The 18,062-nt window shown below is 42.2% G+C and overlaps 1 protein-coding gene across 1 annotated transcript; it reads right to left on the reverse strand.

Annotated features, from left to right (window-relative positions):
- Positions 1 to 15,650, reverse strand: LOC138983620 (G2/mitotic-specific cyclin-B3-like). The gene is made up of 10 exons (XM_070356899.1): positions 15,465 to 15,650; positions 14,718 to 14,807; positions 13,704 to 14,035; positions 12,220 to 12,304; positions 11,723 to 11,824; positions 10,184 to 10,417; positions 3,025 to 3,180; positions 2,336 to 2,485; positions 1,893 to 2,023; positions 1 to 1,622 (listed from the first exon to the last, which is right to left on the reverse strand). The coding sequence occupies exons 1-10, from the start codon at positions 15,528 to 15,530 to the stop codon at positions 1,544 to 1,546; spliced, it is 1,425 nt and encodes a 474-aa protein (XP_070213000.1). The 5' UTR covers positions 15,531 to 15,650; the 3' UTR covers positions 1 to 1,543.
- Positions 15,651 to 18,062: the final 2,412 nt, after the last annotated feature.

The raw sequence follows: 18,062 nt of genomic DNA on the forward strand, positions 1-18,062 counted from the left end.
TTTATGGGATACAAGACTTTATTCCATAAAACTGCTGATATGGCTTAGAAAAAAGTTACGAAGAAACCATTGTGGAGACTTCATTGTTTCTGTTGCCATGACAAAGAACAGCACAGGGCAAGTGTTCACAAGTCGTGAACCATGCACAAAATGACATGGAATTAAAATACAAAAGGAACCGGTAATAAAACATCGGCACAAAGTTAACAATGCTAACTTCATGCATCTAAAATTATTACTTTACACCAGTATACTTAAAAGTTTCCAATTCACTCAGCAACATACTGACTAAAATTACCTTCCATCAAAAAGTCTGTGGGAAATAGTACTAATGGAAAAGTGATTACTAATTGCAAGGAGGTAAAAACTAAACATCTCTAAAAAGTTACCATGAGTAAGAAAAGGTTCGTAGAGGAATGCAATTACACCACAGCACATTTAAAAGTGTACGCTCAAACTATTGATGTGAGAAATACAAAAGAAGCAGGAGGAATCGGTAGTGCTTTTCATTTCAGACTTCAATGTTTGTAGTGGCTTGAATGAATGCTTTCTTTCTTTATTTGGTGTTTTACGTCGTTTTCAACCACGAAGGCTATATCGCGAAGGGGGAAGATGGGATAGAGCCACTTGTCAATTGTTTCTTGTTCACAAAAGCACTAATCAAAAATTTGCTCCAGGGGCTTGCAACGTAGTATAATATATTACCTTACTGGAAGAATGCAAGTAGTAGTAGTTCACTATTCACGCAGCATTTTGTTCACAACAGTACATAACTCAACACATCCTCACACACTGCACTTGATCCAGCACAGAACACGTACACTGCCCACACACCTCAGCTTGCTTATCATCCAGTCATTCACAAAACCACTCACGATCATTGTCATCAGATAAATAAGGCAGAAAACAACACTGTCTTAAAACGTCTGCTGCACTGACACACATGAACCAGCCACCACCCACACAATGGCAAAGGAGAACTGTTCACCAGAGAACAGTTTCATTCCACTGCAATTAAATCCGGATGGTCAGCAGATGACAAACTTCCATAGCTATACTGAGGGCTGAAATGCTCTTCAAAGGTTTCACATCAAAAGATACTGAACGTTTCTCAAGCCACACAAAAAAAGTTGGTTTACCGGACACAATTCGCTGGAAGAAATTGCAACCTTGTTATGTCTACCACTAAGTATCTCTATCCCCACAACTGTACTGTTATCCTTGTGCTGCAAGACCTCAACTCCGTCTCTGTACGCTCTAACATTCCACTGTTTAAAATGGGTTAAACATTTGAGTCATTAAAATTTGATAAAAGTACCAACATTTCCTGAGATAACATCTTAGTACAGCCCTTGTTCACTAGGCTTTTTCACTTATGTTTTTGTTAACGTTGATATCATCTTGTTCACCACCTTGTGTGAAAGTGACCGCCACCTCTCTGACTATGGTGGTCAAGAGGTGGGCAGTGGGCAGCTTCACCGGCCAGTGACCACCAGCCCAGTTGAGTGTTGTGGCAGCATCATCATCTTTGCCCGCTGTGAGGTCAGTGCTGGTCTGCCTCCTCTGCTGGGAAGAGCTCCTCCTGTGTGATGGGTGGGATGTCCCCCACACTGTGGAACAGGCTGCACGCATAGCAACACTTGGTTAAGACACACACTATACACATCTTCACACTTAACATTACAGTGGAACACCACCACACCCCCTTGTTCAAACAAAACTCAAGAGATCTTAGTTGAAACAAACAATGCAGATGGCTTTTAAATTAAACCAGGAGTTCCTTGTTGAAAACGATGCAGATGGCTTTCAAACCACACACCCTCTGCTTGTCAAGAACCCAGCACAAAGTGAGTTGGTGACATAAAGCACACAAGAGCAAAGGCAAGACTCACTAGTGTTTGTACTTGTCCCTGATGGTGGAGAGGTCGGCGTGCTTCTTGTTGGTGAACAGCGGGTTCAGGTCCAGGATGAGCGACTGCAGCTCCTCCATCTTGTAGCCCGTGTAGAACTCCAGTGTGGGGTTCTGAAACACAGCGCTCACACCTGTCATCTACCTGTCATCAATCACACATGTGCTTGATCACATTGTCACTTGATGACCGCCACAGGTCTAGATGACACAGGATTCATGCTTTCATTTTACTACATCAAGTGAGAAAAGAAATGGCAGAGGAGCTAATTTGACTTATTTCCAGGTAGGAAGACCAAAGACGCCTTAATGTAGACATAACCTTTAAGGTTGCATTCATCATGATCCCCTTCAGTATCATCACACCCAACTGTGCTGCAGGTCACAAGTGTTAACTCGTTCTCCAATGAAGCGGAGGCCACTTACCCATCCGCCCTCCCCTCGCATGCGGCGTGCAATGTAGAGACAGGAGGCGGCCGTCTTGCTCTCGCTGTGAAACACCAGCTTGTATTCCATCAGGGACAGCTCCAACAGGTAGCGAGCCAGGTACAGCGTCTTGATATGCGACCTGGCACACTGCACAACCAACATTCACCAGTTAACACCACACACTGCACAATGATGAACCGCCATTCACCAATTATCACACACATTGCACTATCAACATTCACCAATTATCACACACACTGAAGTTCAAACTGAGGCTTGACAAAGCTAGATGCCAGTACATGTATCACCACTTCAGCTGATCCGCATACCAAAAAAGAAAAGAGACAAGGGTTGTCTCTACTCAGGCTTACCATTACCAGTTGCCATTAATAGTTGCGCTTGTCTTGCACATTTTTCACGGCTGCAACTGCTTGTAGCTGACACATGTTCTATTTATTGTTAAACTTCTAAAACTTAAGAGCAGCAGACCAAGAATTGTCACATAAGTAGCCAGTATAAAGAAGAAGTTGAACAGCAGACTCAGGACCTGTGAATCACCAACTTGGCAGGCTGAGATACAACTTGGAAGGATGATATGAAATGCCTAGCATCAAACTGCTGTGCTAAACTAAGTCTGCAACAAAGGATGCCAACAAACAGGCCTTATTTTGCACAAAGAGACTGACCCTGGCGTATCTGCGCAGAAAGCGGTAGGCGATGGGTCGGCCCAGGTCAAAGCCGACAGAGCGGAACAGCTCTCGCTCCATGGCCATGAACTGGTCGCGATGGTATGCGTTGTCGCACACGTACAGGAAGTCGTCAATCGCTGGAGGTAGCCGCTCCTGAAATGAACAGGGTAAGCAGAGACTTAGTCACTGCCACATATATATCATCCTTTTGTTGTTGGACAGAGCAGCAGGTATAAGACCATCCACCCCGTTTTGTATTTTTTGTTAAAACAAACATGCTCAAGCTAAACTCAAACGTGCATCAGTGTTTGAGAAGGCAATGTATTACTATTAAGCTGATGAAATACTACAAGTAGATAACACTGTTCATTGGCTCTATCCAAGCCCGTTTTTAACCGCTTGCTTCCCTTTATATGATAAACCGTCCATAGATTGTCATTCTCCCGAACTAACTCCTTAGTATGTCATCGCAAATAGAGGATTTTGGGTAGGGAAATCCTTTCATGCAATGACGTCAGCGCCTTTCGGCGATTGCTTGAAATGATAGCTATTTGATATTGCTTTCCAAACTTATACGAAGTGACCGGGAGCGTAGGGGTCAGTGATGAACTGAACTAGCCCCGAACAGTGAGATATAGAGAACAGAACACAAATACGAACGGAGAGACTCGGAAACTCGAATCAGTCGTCGCCATGCTCGAGAACTCAAGTGTAATATTTGAAGTTAAAACATCCCTCGCCTACAGCTTGACAAAATAGGTCAGTTGGTAAAGCGCCCGATCATGCGCTAGTACTTACTTTTGTGGTCCCGGGTTCGATCCGCTTTGACAGCAATTTTATTTTTATTTTTTTCTGAACTCATAATTCTTGTATTTTATTCATTTGCTCCATTCCAAACGTATTGGATTATGAAATGAATCGAAATAAGTCGCGTAAGGAGAAATTACTACATTTAGTCAAGCTGTCGAACTCACAGAATAAAACTGAACGCACTGCATTTTTTCACCAAGACCGCATACTCGTAGTTTCGTCAGTCCACCGCTCGTGGCAAAAACAGTGAAATCGACAAGCCATGCATTGTTTTTAATCCAAACATATCATATCTATATGTTTTTGGAATCAGGGACCCGACAAGGAATAAGATGAAATTGTTTTTAAATCGATTTCGGAAAATTAATTTTAATCATAATTTTCATATTTTATTTTCAGAGCTTGTTTGTAATCCAAATATAACATATGTATGTTTTTGGAATCAGAAAATGACAAAGAATAAGATGAAATTGTTTTTTGATCGTTTAATAAAAAAATAATTTTAATTACAAGTTTGCGATTTTTAATGACCAAACTCATTCATTAGTTTTTAAGTTTTAACCCAATGCCCCCTGAACCGCCCGGCATGGCCCGCCGGAAGTGCCCTATGAAATCCCTAAAACGCCAGCTAAACACTAGCCTTATCGCTGATAAGGTCTTGCGACCGGATGTGATTAATGCACTTCCTTCCGACTGCTTCATTCTAGCGTTTGCAGAGTTTGAATCAATGCGATAGTGTGTTAGCTGTGAATTTTCAAAGTTTGAGATTTCTTTGTCTGACAAAATGGCGTTCAACGAAGGTTTGGAAGTATGGCGTTCGATCATTTGTTTGTTTGTTTATTTGTTGCTTAACGTCCAGCCGACTACGTAGAGCCATATCAGGACGAGGAAGGGGGGGATGAAGGGGGCCACTTGTCAAGCGATTCCTGTTTACAAATGCACTAACCCATTATTTGTGTCCCAGCAGGCTTTAGTAAAACTAAATTAATACCTACTGGAAGATTACCAGTTTCCAGTATGTTAAAATAGGCTTAACCTATCTACTGCTGGACTTACATCAGAACACTAACAGATTAAACTATACATGAATCGCGAGACAAGCGACAAGAGAAGAGATTTTTGGAAAAAATACAGGTGAATGAGCAAGAAGGCAGAAAAAAGAAAAGAATTCATGAAGAAAAAGAGAGCATGACATGAAAGAGGAACCAAAAATCTACCTAACAGCAAACTAGAAAGCTCCTGCGGTTCCAAAAACAGTAGGGGCCTTTAATTTCATAACCGCAGTGCCCCACTGCGGGAGCGTTCGATCATGGGGAACTCGGATGACGATTCTGACACGCCTTTCGAAGGTTTTCTACTTGAAGAGGTGAAAGGGGATGAGTCTGACATCGATCTGGATATTGTTATTCGACAACAGGACTTTCAGGAGGATTTTTCAGGGAGTTTTCAACATATATTGTTGAAAATCGACGTTTTTGAAGAACACTTGCTGGAAATTTTTTTTTAAACAACATTTATTACATTGGAAGTGGACAGAACATACTTGCATATGAAACTATAGTGTATTCTCGAGTTATTCTGCCATCTTCTATATAAATCTGAGTACTCTATGATTTTATATGAATTGTTTTGTTTTGTATGTGTGCATGTTGTGCGGAGTAGTTTCCCTTTGCTCAGGATTGGAGGCTGCCTGCCATTTTTTTGTCAGGGGGCATTGGGTTTAAGCCATCAAGCTGAAATGCAACACCAAAGTCCGGTCTTCGTCGAAGATTGCTTGGCCAAAATTTCAATCAATTTTATTAAACAAGAAGGGCAAAGCCCATACGACTCACATGCTTTACACATTTTTCCTACCAAAATACATGTGACCTTGACCCAAGGTCAAGGTCATCCAAGGTCTTGCAACATAAAGCTGTTAATTCAAGACATAGGAAGTACAATGGTGCTTATTGGCTCTTTCTACCATGAGATATGGTCACTTTTAGTGGTTCACTACCTTATTTTGGTCACATTTCATAAGGGTCAAAGTGACCTTGACCTTGATCATATGTGACCAAATGTGTCTCATGATGAAAGCATAACATGTGCCCCACATAATTTTTAAGTTTGAAACAGTTATCTTCCATAGTTCAGGGTCAAGGTCACTTCAAAATATGTATACAATCCAACTTTGAAGAGCTCCTGTGACCTTGACCTTGAAGCAAGGTAAACCAAACTGGTATCAAAAGATGGGGCTTACTTTGCCCTATATATCATATATAGGTGAGGTATTCAATCTCAAAAACTTCAGAGAAAATGGGAAAAATGTGAACAAGAAGGGCAAAGCCCATACGACTCACATGCTTTACACATTTTTCCTACCAAAATACATGTGACCTTGACCCAAGGTCAAGGTCATCCAAGGTCATCCAACACAAAGCTGTTAATTCAAGACATAGGAAGTACAATGGTGCTTATTGGCTCTTTCTACCATGAGATATGGTCACTTTTAGTGGTTCACTACCTTATTTTGGTCACATTTCATAAGGGTCAAAGTGACCTTGACCTTATGTGACCAAATGTGTCTCATGATGAAAGCATAACATGTGCCCCACATAATTTTTAAGTTTGAAACAGTTATCTTCCATAGTTCAGGGTCAAGGTCACTTCAAAATATGTATACAATCCAACTTTGAAGAGCTCCTGTGACCTTGACCTTGAAGCAAGGTAAACCAAACTGGTATCAAAAGATGGGGCTTACTTTGCCCTATATATCATATATAGGTGAGGTATTCAATCTCAAAAACTTCAGAGAAAATGGGAAAAATGTGAAAAATAGCTGTTTTTTAGGCAACATTTATGGCCCTTGCGACCTTGACCTTGAAGCAAGGTCAAGATGCTATGTGTTTTTTGGGGCCTTGTCATCATACACCATCTTGCCAAATTTGGTACTGATAGACTGAATAGTGTCCAAGAAATATCCAACGTTAAAGTTTTCCGGACGGACGGACGGACGGACGACTCGGGTGAGTACATAGACTCACTTTTGCTTCGCATGTGAGTCAAAAATAGCTGTTTTTTAGGCAACATTTATGGCCCCTGCGACCTTGACTTTGAAGCAAGGTCAAGATGCTATGTATGTTTTTTGGGGCCTTGTCATCATACACCATCTTGCCAAATTTGGTACTGATAAACTGAATAGTGTCCAAGAAATATCCAACGTTAAAGTTTTCCGGACGGACGACTCGGGTGAGTACATAGACTCACTTTTGCTTCGCATGTGAGTCAAAAATGAGGGTGTGACAGCGCCTCAACTTTTACAAAAAGCCGGATATGACGTCATCAATGGTATTTATCGAAAAAATGAAAAAAACGTCCGGGGATATCATTCCCAGGAACTCTCATGTCACATTTCATAAAGATCGGTCCAGTAGTTTAGTCTGAATCGCTCTACACACACACACGCACAGACACACAAATACACCACGACCCTCGTCTCGATTCCCCCTCTATGTTAAAACATTTAGTCAAAACTTGACTAAATGTAAAAAAAAGTTGCATAATTATTGAGTACTTCCAGCGGGACAATATCCCCAGAATTACCCATTCATTTTTGGTTTTTGGCTCACGTAAGTGTAGCCTATGCGATCGTAACTTTGTCTGTCTGTGCGTGCGTTTGTGCGTGCGTGTGTGTGTATGTCTGTGGTAGAAACTTTAACATTTCCGAGTCTATGTGTGAGTGGTTATCCAAGACTATGGATAAAGCTCGCATAAGATTACGTCACGGTCAAAAGTGTTTGACGTCAATTAATGCATCATGACGGCATGCCTCCCTGTAGTCTTTCTCTCTCGCGTGGTGTGTGTGGTCTCGGTCATTGTTATTTTGAGCGGGCCGAGACTATTTGGCAGTCGTGTCCCTGTAAGTAGGCTACATGCAGACACAGACAGATCTAGATCTAGTGTCTCTCTTTCTTGCACAGTCGTCACCTAAGCTTACTGTGTGTGTGGGTGTGTATGTGTGACGGAGTGATTGAGTTTGTGTTACTGTGTGTCTATTTCTTACGTGAGCCTTGAAGGCTTCGCCTCTTGTTTAGTAACATCATCTGCTTTGGTGAAAATTGATTGCCCAATAGGCAACACTGCGACTACATGTAATGATGATATCAAGAAAATGTACAAAACACAAATACAAACGGGGAAAACGACGAGTCAACAAATGCTCGATTAAAAAAACCCGGGCACGTGGCAGTTATGTTAGCAGTTCAAGTCTTAGTTTTCACACCTATACATTGTGAGCCGTGTTGCAAAGATGTTTGCCTCCAAATCCGACGGTCTCGAGTTCAAATCCCCAAAGACTTGTAAAACATGATTTTTGAGTCACTTGAGAAAAAGTGACTCTATGTAATCGGTCAGTGTTAGTCTGTCCGGCCGGCCGTCCGTCCGTCCGTAGACACCACCTTAACGTTGGACTTTTCTCGGAAACTATCAAAGCGATCGGGCTCATATTTTGTTTAGTCGTGACCTCCAATGACCTCTACACTTTAACGATGGTTTCGTTGACCTTTGACCTTTGACCTTTTTCAAGGTCACAGGTCAGCGTCAAAGGAAAAATTAGACATTTTATATCTTTGACAAAGTTCATCGGATGTGATTGAAACTTTGTAGGATTATTCTTTACATCAAAGTATTTACATCTGTAGCCTTTTACGAACGTTATCAGAAAAACAAGGGAGATAACTAGCCTTTTCTGTTCGGCAACACACAACTTAACGTTGGGCTTTTCTCGGAAACTATAAAAGTGACCGGGCTCAAATTTTATCTGAACGTGACTCATTGTGTTGTGAATAGCAATTTCTTCCTGTCCATCTGATGCCTCATATAATATTCAGAACTGCGAAAGTGACTCGATCGAGCGTTTGCTCTTCTTGTTCAACTTTCCCTTCTTTTCTGAACTCTATATTCTTGTATTTTATTCTTTTTGATTTATCCCAAAGGTTTTGAGTCAAGTATTGAAAATCGAATATAGTGCATGAGTGCCCTTGAACAATTTTCCCACAATCCCGTATTCTATTTTTAGTACGGGATATCCCCAAGGAAAGGTCAAAGGGCATATGTATCACCGCGTGTCGACTGCTGGTAATAGTAGTTATTACATCTAGTATAATAGACTTCTGTCTGATAGTGATAACAGCAACAACTTATAAATGAAAACATTATAGAAGGCAAGGTGATCTCACTCTTCCCCTTGTCAAAACTTCACCAGCACAACATGTTTCTGCATACATGTGGTTGGTATTGTTACAAAGTTACATGTGTTATACCTGTATTGTCCTATTATCCCCGAGTACGCTAGTACTAGGGCTCAGCAGACTTTAATTGTGTGTCTGTCTTTCTCCACTTAACAGCTTATTGCTGGGAAACTACTGGGCGCAGTTCGTTCAAAAGTTGATACACTACCTTGATAATAGGTCCGATTGATCGTATTAAAACTTCATAATGTTACCCGGGACCTAAATGCGAAATAAACCACAAAAACGACTTGGCCGTAGGAGGAGTTCACACCGGCGGGGCAACACGCAGCCATTGACCTGATAGAACAGCCGAACGCGTCACACAAAAATACGTCATGACAAAGTTACACGCAAAGCGAAAGAGACTTTGACGTCATTTACTTTTGTTCGGAATTTTCCGTCTGTTCCTAGCTTGTCAGTGAAGACCTGACGTGAGTAAGCTTACCCAAAACGTCTTTGTTCTCTATTCTCATTGCAGCTGTGAAATAGTCTTGTGTCTCGGTCGTGTAGGTACAGAGTTTGCTTCTGCAATCATTGTGTTCGTGTTGATGACGGCTTCATAAGACAAAATAATAAGCGAATCTATCGCGAGGAAGACGTTTATGTACAAATCACCGAACCCAACCCAGTTTTTGTGTGCATTTTTCTGAAGAATAAACTGCATGTGGTTAATTTCATCCGTTTAATGCTTGTCGAAACATATCTGATCACAGATGAGGTCGCAGTTTGTAGGTTGAATCTATGAATCGGCCAGAGATAGATCTGCATTTCTGGTCAGAAACCAACATTCACACCACAGACATTCCAAACATTTATATTTATTGAGCGAGCCAGTCTGAAGAGTACTCGGGTCCAGCGCGAGCGTTTTTTTTATTATGTTTGGATTTATATGCATTCACTGTTGACCGAGTTCTGTTTTATTCCTAATCAATAAATCATATCATGTAAAGCATGGAGAGCACAGATCTCTGGATCTCAAACTTGGCATGATTTTTTAAAACTTTTATCTAAGGCCATCTCACTCTTGCCATAGTCAACCCTTCACCAGTACAAGATGAAAATCCAGTATTGCTCACATCAAACTTGGATGCGAGGAAGAGGGCGACGGAGCCGAGGAGCTGGATGTTGTCACGGGGCACGTCGGGGGTGACAGACATGTAGGTGTCGGTCAGCTTGACTGCCAGGTACAGCGTCTCGTGGTTGAGCTCAAAGTTCTCCTGCACCTCCACTAGCCAGTCCACCAGCACAGAGCGCATGCGCTGCGTGAACTGGGGCTGCTTGTCTAGGTACTGCCGCACCTTGAACTGCTCCTGGAACATGGACCACACACGTCACTGTACAGCTCAACCCCCCCTTCTAACATCTCCACAAATCTCAGAAAATCAGGTCTTAAAAAGTCTCAAGGTAAAAATGGAGGTTAAGGTCTTAAAATGGGAGGAAAGTCTCGAATCAGGGGACTTAAAAGTTCCACTCTATGCGCTGGAACTGGAAGTCCCAAGACACAGAAAATGTGACAGTGCTCTTGCAAACATGATTAGCTGAACACTGTGTAAAATTGTTCAACATTTCGTGAGTCCAAGCAACAAACAGAGATCAGGTGAAATTTTAAAAATATCAGCTTGGTATAATGTGCAACACGCATACAGTACTTAACCGAGGATCTGATCAGGCAGTGAACTTTCACATTTGGACAAAAATGCTTCGATGCCTCTCAGTGAGGACAACAAAGTGCGTGTGTTGTTGCATATGTTTGTGTCTGTGTGAAGAGGTCTGTGTATGCTTCTAAGTGCGTGCGAAAGTTTTTTGGACTTGGCACGAGTTGGAATTTCAGGCATACCATTAGAAATACCAACAGAAGGTAAGTACTGTGTGAGCTTATGCACGAACATTTGATGCTAATCCCAGACCTGTTTACCCCCATAAGAGTATTGGAGTAATGCTCAGCCCCAAAAATAGTAATCCTGGCACAAAAATAGTAATCATCCAGCATTCGTCGCCAATTACAACGCACATGACAACTGTGTCTGCGAAACGCAATCATGCACATATATCCATCATTCACAAACAAAACACATCAGTCAGTTTTTGTTATCATAATTTCAAAGAAGATCACATCAAAAGCACATGCATCACCGATTCTTTTACTTTTGCTCGTAGTAAGCCTTTTTCAGTGTGTCAAGCGCTTTTCAACTGTACTTGCGCTTGCCGAATGAGTGAGGGCGAGACTTCACTACTAGAAGGCTCTCCAGCGTCTCATCAGACAGACATGATCTCTGGTCAGTCCTGTGCTTTTTCACCCCATTTGCCATTGAGAAAAACAATGCCAAACACGTGAATTAATAAAATAAAAAAAATATTATTTTTTTACTTTTTTTTACATTTTAATCATTTATGAAAATCATAGTCTTGACACGGATAGCGGAATGGCGTATTTTTTTTAAAGAAAATCGTAATAAATTACGCCAAAATCGTAAGGGTAAACAGGTCTGTAATCCTATGTATGGTTGTAGATTAGTCCTGTAGTTTAGTTCAAATAAGACATGACTAAAATTACATTTATTGTTGACAAGAAGTGTACATGTGATCCGTGGCCGAGGAAAGACACGTTGACTCACCTCCCTCTCTTTGTAATATTTGAAGATGTCATGAGCGTAGAGCGCCACCAGTGTTATGTCTCCCACATCATCGTGGTCAATGTCTTCAGCATCCAGGGGAACCTGCACAGTCATCACACACTTTACCACTGTTCTTGTTGTTGGTCTGTGCTAGGACCCCTATACAATAAGTATGAGGGACATACACAATACACCCGCACTAGCAGCATAGTACAGCACGCATGCGTCCCTTCCCAAGCATGCACACTTCAGGAAAGTTTTTTAGACAAAGAATACCAAACACAAATGTGACTACAACATGAAATGAAGGGTAGCCATGACACGATGTCAGGGAGACATACAAAGCTTGAAATTAGGGCACATTCATGATTCACCACATGTAAACACAAACACTGACATGCACAGAAAGCTCCTGAGACCAAACAGTCAATAAACCCTGCAGGGATAACGCAGCCCAAGGCTAGACAGACGGAGCAATGTGGGGAAAAATGTCTCACTTCTGGCATCTCATCTTGGTTGGAGTCGCAACTCTCGTGGATGCTCTTGTCTAGTGACATGCGGGAATGGTTGAGTTCGTCATGGCTGCAACAAAGCAAATCATAACTTTCAGTCAGGAAGTATTCACCAAAACAAGGGGTAACAATGCCCAGTGGGATGAAGCTGCATGTTTTGAAGCTTCTTCTTCTTCTGCGTTCGTGGGCTGAAACTCCCACGCACACACGTGTTTTTTGAACGAGTGGAATTTTACGTGAATGACCGTTATGTTTTGAAGCAGCACAGACAATGCAAATTCATGGGTGAAACTGATCAGAATTGAAAATAAGGAAAATGAGGCCGGGGTCCAGGGGCCGCCCAAGCCCTAGTGGGGTGCAGGGCAGGGGCGGATCAGTTCATTTTATGGGGGGGTTCCCAAAAGTATATTGTGAAGATATGGGTGTGAATGCGCTTAGCGCCGAGCCGACGGCGCGAAGCGCCTAGCTTGCTAGGGGGGTCCGGGGGCATGCCCCCCCGGAAAATTTTGAAAAAAAGGATGCAAAATGGTGCAATCTGGTGCATTCTGAGGATGATCATTACCAGTTTCAGGCAGCAGATTTTGTCACTGATTAATACCCCAAAAATTGAAACTCAATGTAAAATAAAGAAATGCACCATAAAAATATTTTTATTTTTTGGCTGTTTTTTTTTTCCGGAAACCCCAGAAACCCCCTCCCTTGTCCGCCCCTGCAGGGGCAACGCCCTGCTCGGGGGGCCCAGGGGGGCGAAGGCCCCCGGAAGAAAACGAAAAATCAGGCTTTTAAGGGTAAAAGTAGGCCTATCCTGGTATCTCAAACACACAAATTTGCACATTAAACATGGTAACAAATGCCAAGCTGTAGTCCGATAATTCGCGGGCCCAGTGAAACAAAGACTCAGCGATGTCCGGTCACTGTGTTAGGGGAAAAACGAATCGGATCGCCGGCGAAAAAAAAAAAAAAAAAAAAATCTTTTTTTTTTAAATTTTTTTTTTTAAAGAAATCCTTATTTGACCAATTTCATTTGGCGGATTTCCGCCCTGAGGCGGAAGAGTTTCACCCATGCAAATTTAATACTAGTAAGTTCAAATTAGTTCAGTGATGAAACAACCTGGAGAATGGTGATGTGTTCATAATATGGCAGAGCTTTGCTCAACCATTGCAGCTTACCATCGGATTAGCCAGGAACATAGATAACTAGGTGTCGGTTCCTCCCATGCCAAGAACCACAACAATCAGGTTTGAGCAGTTTTAGACCATGTATTTGAAGAAAAATTCCATAGGCTGTCCTTAAGCGAGTCCTAAGTTGACTTCGCGAAGACTTCGTAAAGCCTGTTAACCAAGAATTCAGTGCCAGACTTCGCAAAGCTGACTTCGTCGATTTAATAACAGAGCTTACACTGAAAGTGCAACAGTAATATGAAGTTTTCAAGAAGAAAACAAGCAGACCTGTTGACAAGCAACCCTACCTGATGTCCAGGTCGGCCATGATGATATCACACATGCTGTTGTTGGAGTCTCCCGAGGCTACGGACTCCTGCGAGGAGGACACAGCCGAGTCCTGTGACCATGAATCCTGCGATGACGTCACTTCTGTCTCTACGGCGACATGCTTCCCGTCTTTGGCTCGGCCCCCTCCTGCTGGGGGCTGTGTAGTGGTGGTTTTCTTCGTCTGTGCCAGAGTGGCGGCCGTGGTCTTGGTGCGAGCACCCGCAGGCTTTGTCTTGGTCTCCGCCATCCTGGGGATGGCCGTCTTCTTGCCTGCATCCTTCTTGCCGTTGGCGGCATTTTTCTGTGAGGCCTGCTTGCCATGATAGAGAGAGCCAGTCAATAATAACAATCATCACTTATTATTCACCCCGCCCACAAGAGCTCACGGCGATGTACAAACTACAATACCAACAAAAAAACACACATAGGCACAAACACACGCAGAAAAATCCAGTTGTCAGTGTCACATTTCCCGACCTTACAGTTACACTGATAACCAAACTTTGATCAGTAAAGGATTGCTGTGATTGTTGACACACACGTCGCTAGCATTGTACACATCGTATAATTCACATCATATACTGTGGAAGTATGGAAGCACAGGTATCAATGGAAGTGAGACTTGAAGCAGCAATACGCAATAAGTCATGCAGCTGGCAATTAATGATACAGCCTCTTGCCCACCATGCACACACGTTACAACTTATACAAGTTACATCAGCTGGGCTACACTGTACACATGTGAATTATGATGGATTTCTGACTGATAATGCAAAATGTACAATATATGAATAAAAGACAATACATGAAACTTTGCAAGAGTATCATCAACAATTCAATTGACAAAACTAAATGAAGAGAAAGACGACTTCACATGCAATGGATTTCTGACTGATGCAAAATGTTGTACACTATACGATAAGATAAGGCTTGATAGTGATATGATCACATCCACAACTGTGTAGAAGAAAAGAGAAGGAAGATGACTTTACATTTGTGATATCACCAAAAGCAGCACGGCGCGGTCTGGCCACATCCTCTCCTTTGACGTTTTTCTTGCCCTGGACAGCAAGCTTCTGGTCCTTGAAGACACATGATTTTACATTTATTACTGTACATCCGAAGGCTATGCACATTAGTCAGCCAAAGATTACTTCAAATCAATCTAGAGTGAAAATACGTTTTCACTATCTCTTAAATTTAATTGGTGCAATATTATTCAATCATGCTCCAGAACTGTTGTATTTAAAACTAAAGAGAGTTTGTCTTCGAAACAAAACAAAAACACTCAGATGCCATTTGTTTTTTCTGAGCACTAGCTTCTCATGTGCTCAGTCACAGCGATGTTTCCTACAAGCGGCGGTACAAGAAAAAACGTTCCTTCGAAACTGCACAGTAAACTAGTAGGAATCTTGACCTCACTGGAGCTACAGTATCTCTGACTGGACTAACCTAAGAACCAACACTAGAGAGAACGCCAGCGAACACTAACGGCGCGGCGCTTGGGCTGGGTCTGGGGGGGTCTTTCTCTGGAAGACAGATTTCATTAATTTATAACACTGCATTATCATGGTCAAAAATTATACACTTATTGAATGTACTTGGCATTCCATCTAACTTCTAAGTCTAAACGAGGAGAGCGAGCGTGCTTTCAGCTAGAGAGAACCATGTCAACAACAATGGCGCCGTGGTCCACATAATGGCACATAGCACAATCGTCGATAATACACAATTATTACCTCTCCCCCCGGTTTTTTGTTTTCGCGTGTTGTCCTAATCATTTTGTCTTGCGTTCTGTAGCTCATGAGTAGTCAAACAGTTCAAAAACTGCGTCTTGCATGTAAGAATGGCCCGACGGAAAGGACAGCGAACACGTCGGAAAAGATGGACGTTTGAAATTCGCTCACCCCTGCTTACGTTTCATTGGACGCGCCAGTCCATGAAACGTCCCGACAGAGAAGGGGAAGTAAGCAAGTTGCACAACCTCGTGGTTCGTGGTGGGAGTGACTGCATGAAGCAGAAAGAAAAGTTAGGAATGGAGAGCATCATCACATGCGTGTATGATCAGGCTGTGCCAAAGCACTTCTGTATGACGCTAAGGTGCATTTCGTTTACCACCGTGTCTAGATAGTTTTGACACTGAGTCGAGACCCCATGCTGGTCTAGGTTAAAAAATGTCGCTGGTTTTCAGTGACATCCGATCAATGTTTGTGTCTGTCACTGTCAGTGTCAGTAATGACAGTATCACACACCCACCCATGCTCAAACACATAATTATCGTCGTATGCGCAAGGGGTTTCCTGATAAACTTCCTAACTTTTGAAATCTTCATTCTCCTCTTTCAACTGCACGCAGACACACACACTTACAAAAACTAATTCATAGGAAGGTGCACATTTTGCAGAATCATCTAGTCTAAGGGTTGTTTACAAGTACAAACACAGAGCTCAAAGATCAGCCACCATGACTGACCTGCATGGTCCTCTGAAGGCCGTAGAACTAGCTAAAGGCGGTGTGCACTACATATGGGACTGTAGTAAAACAGTGGAACCTGCAGTAGCTGGAACAGTTTCTAATCCCCCCCGCAGGTTAGGGGGAAGAATTTACCCATGCTCCCCAGCATGTCGTAAGAGCGACTAACCGATTCTGTTTCTCCTTTTACCCTTGTTAAGTGTTTCTTGTATAGAACATAGTCAATTTTTGTAAAGATTTTAGTCAAGCAGTATGTAAGAAATGTTAAGTCCTTTGTACTGGAAACTTGCATTCTCCCAGTAAGGTCATATATCAATCAATCAATCAATATTGTACTACGTTGCAAGCCCCCGGAGCAAATTTTTGATTACGTGCTTTTGTGAACAAGAAACAATTGACAAGTGGCTCTATCCCATCTCCCCCCTTTCCCTGTCGCGATATAACCTTCGTGGTTGAAAACGACGTTAAACACCAAATAAAGAAAGAAACAGTTTCTAATCAATTAAAGTTTTAAACAGTTGATGAGCCAGTCACATTCTGTGATTTGACACATTACACTCATACAAAAATTCACTCAGCAAAATATATGTGCTTGTTAATACCTCCCCCAAACCCAAAAAAATAAAAATGATTTATATCTTTTTTTTTTAAGAAAAAGGGAGAGAATTGGATCTTATTTGGTGACAGTCACTCAGTTGTGCCATATAACAACATGACATGAATCAAATTGGCACACTTCCAAAACAGACCCATATACAGAGATCAAACTCAAAGTCCTTATCGTGCAGAATGGGGTGTTGCAGGTAGCTCTGTTTCCTCCTTGGGGATGAAGCTACCAGGGGAAGGGATTGTGTTGGAGGTGCGGGTAGAGGGGTAGCCCTCCCGGTGCTCCCCCTTGGACCTCCCTAGTCTAGGACCCTGGGTCTTCGCGAGGTGGCCATTGTGGCGTAATCCCTCCGGACTAGCATAACGTTTCCCTATCCCAAGACCGACCGTGCGTGGTCTATGACCACATCCTCTACGAGGTGACCCTATCAACTAGGCAGCGCAAGCCCCTAGGCGAAACACGGCGGATCTAGAGGAGAGAACCTCGATAAAAAAATTTGAGCTGCCATGAAGACGGAGCATGTTGGCTGAGGACAGCGGGCAGACCTTCTGTGCCGACACCCATCTACAGGAGAAAACCAGGCATGCACGCATCAAACCCAACATGGCCATACAAACGGATATCGTGCAGAATGAAGAACGTTTTGTGACTTGATCAGATTGCACAGAAGGGGGGAGGGGGGCACTATATGATATATAGTTCCAATGCTTGGCTGGCACAAATTGTATTTTCAACCTAATGTGTCAGCTGTTGTTGTATATGTTGTTCACTCTAGATTTCTTTTCCGAGTGTTATTAGCAATTACAAGTGTAACTAAAAGGTAAATTACTTTAGGAAATTAACAAGCGAATATTAATAAACATACTAATATTATTACTAATGTCATTAGTTGACCACCCCCTGCAGCCCCCACACTCTAATTCACACAAAAACAAGTTGCGTAAGGCGAAAATACAATATTTAGTCAAGTAGCTGTCGAACTCACAGAATGAAACTGAACGCAATGCCATTTTACTCGTAGCATCGTCAGGCCACTGCTCATGGCAAAGGCAGTGAAATTGACAAGAAGAGCGGGATAGTAGTTGCGCTAAGAAGGATAGCACGCTTTTCTGTACCTCTCTTTGTTTTAACTTTCTGAGCGTGTTTTTAATCCAAACATATCATATCTATATGTTTTTGGAATCAGGAACCGACAAGGAATAAGATGAAAGTGTTTTTAAATTGATTTGGACAATTTAATTTTGATAATAATTTTTAT

This window comes from Littorina saxatilis, linkage group LG13 (assembly GCF_037325665.1).
Source record: "Littorina saxatilis isolate snail1 linkage group LG13, US_GU_Lsax_2.0, whole genome shotgun sequence".
Taxonomy (NCBI): domain Eukaryota; kingdom Metazoa; phylum Mollusca; class Gastropoda; order Littorinimorpha; family Littorinidae; genus Littorina; species Littorina saxatilis.

Excerpts from the sequence above, each read along its gene's own strand:
- LOC138983620 (XM_070356899.1), bottom strand. The coding sequence starts at position 15,530 with ATGAGCTACAGAACGCAAGACAAAATGATTAGGACAACACGCGAAAAC. Across the intron at positions 10,418-11,722 it reads AATATTACAAAGAGAGGGAG|GAGCAGTTCAAGGTGCGGCA; the intron begins GTGAGTCAACGT and ends TCCATGTTCCAG. Across the intron at positions 1,623-1,892 it reads AGGGACAAGTACAAACACTA|CCTGTTCCACAGTGTGGGGG; the intron begins GTGAGTCTTGCC and ends CTATGCGTGCAG.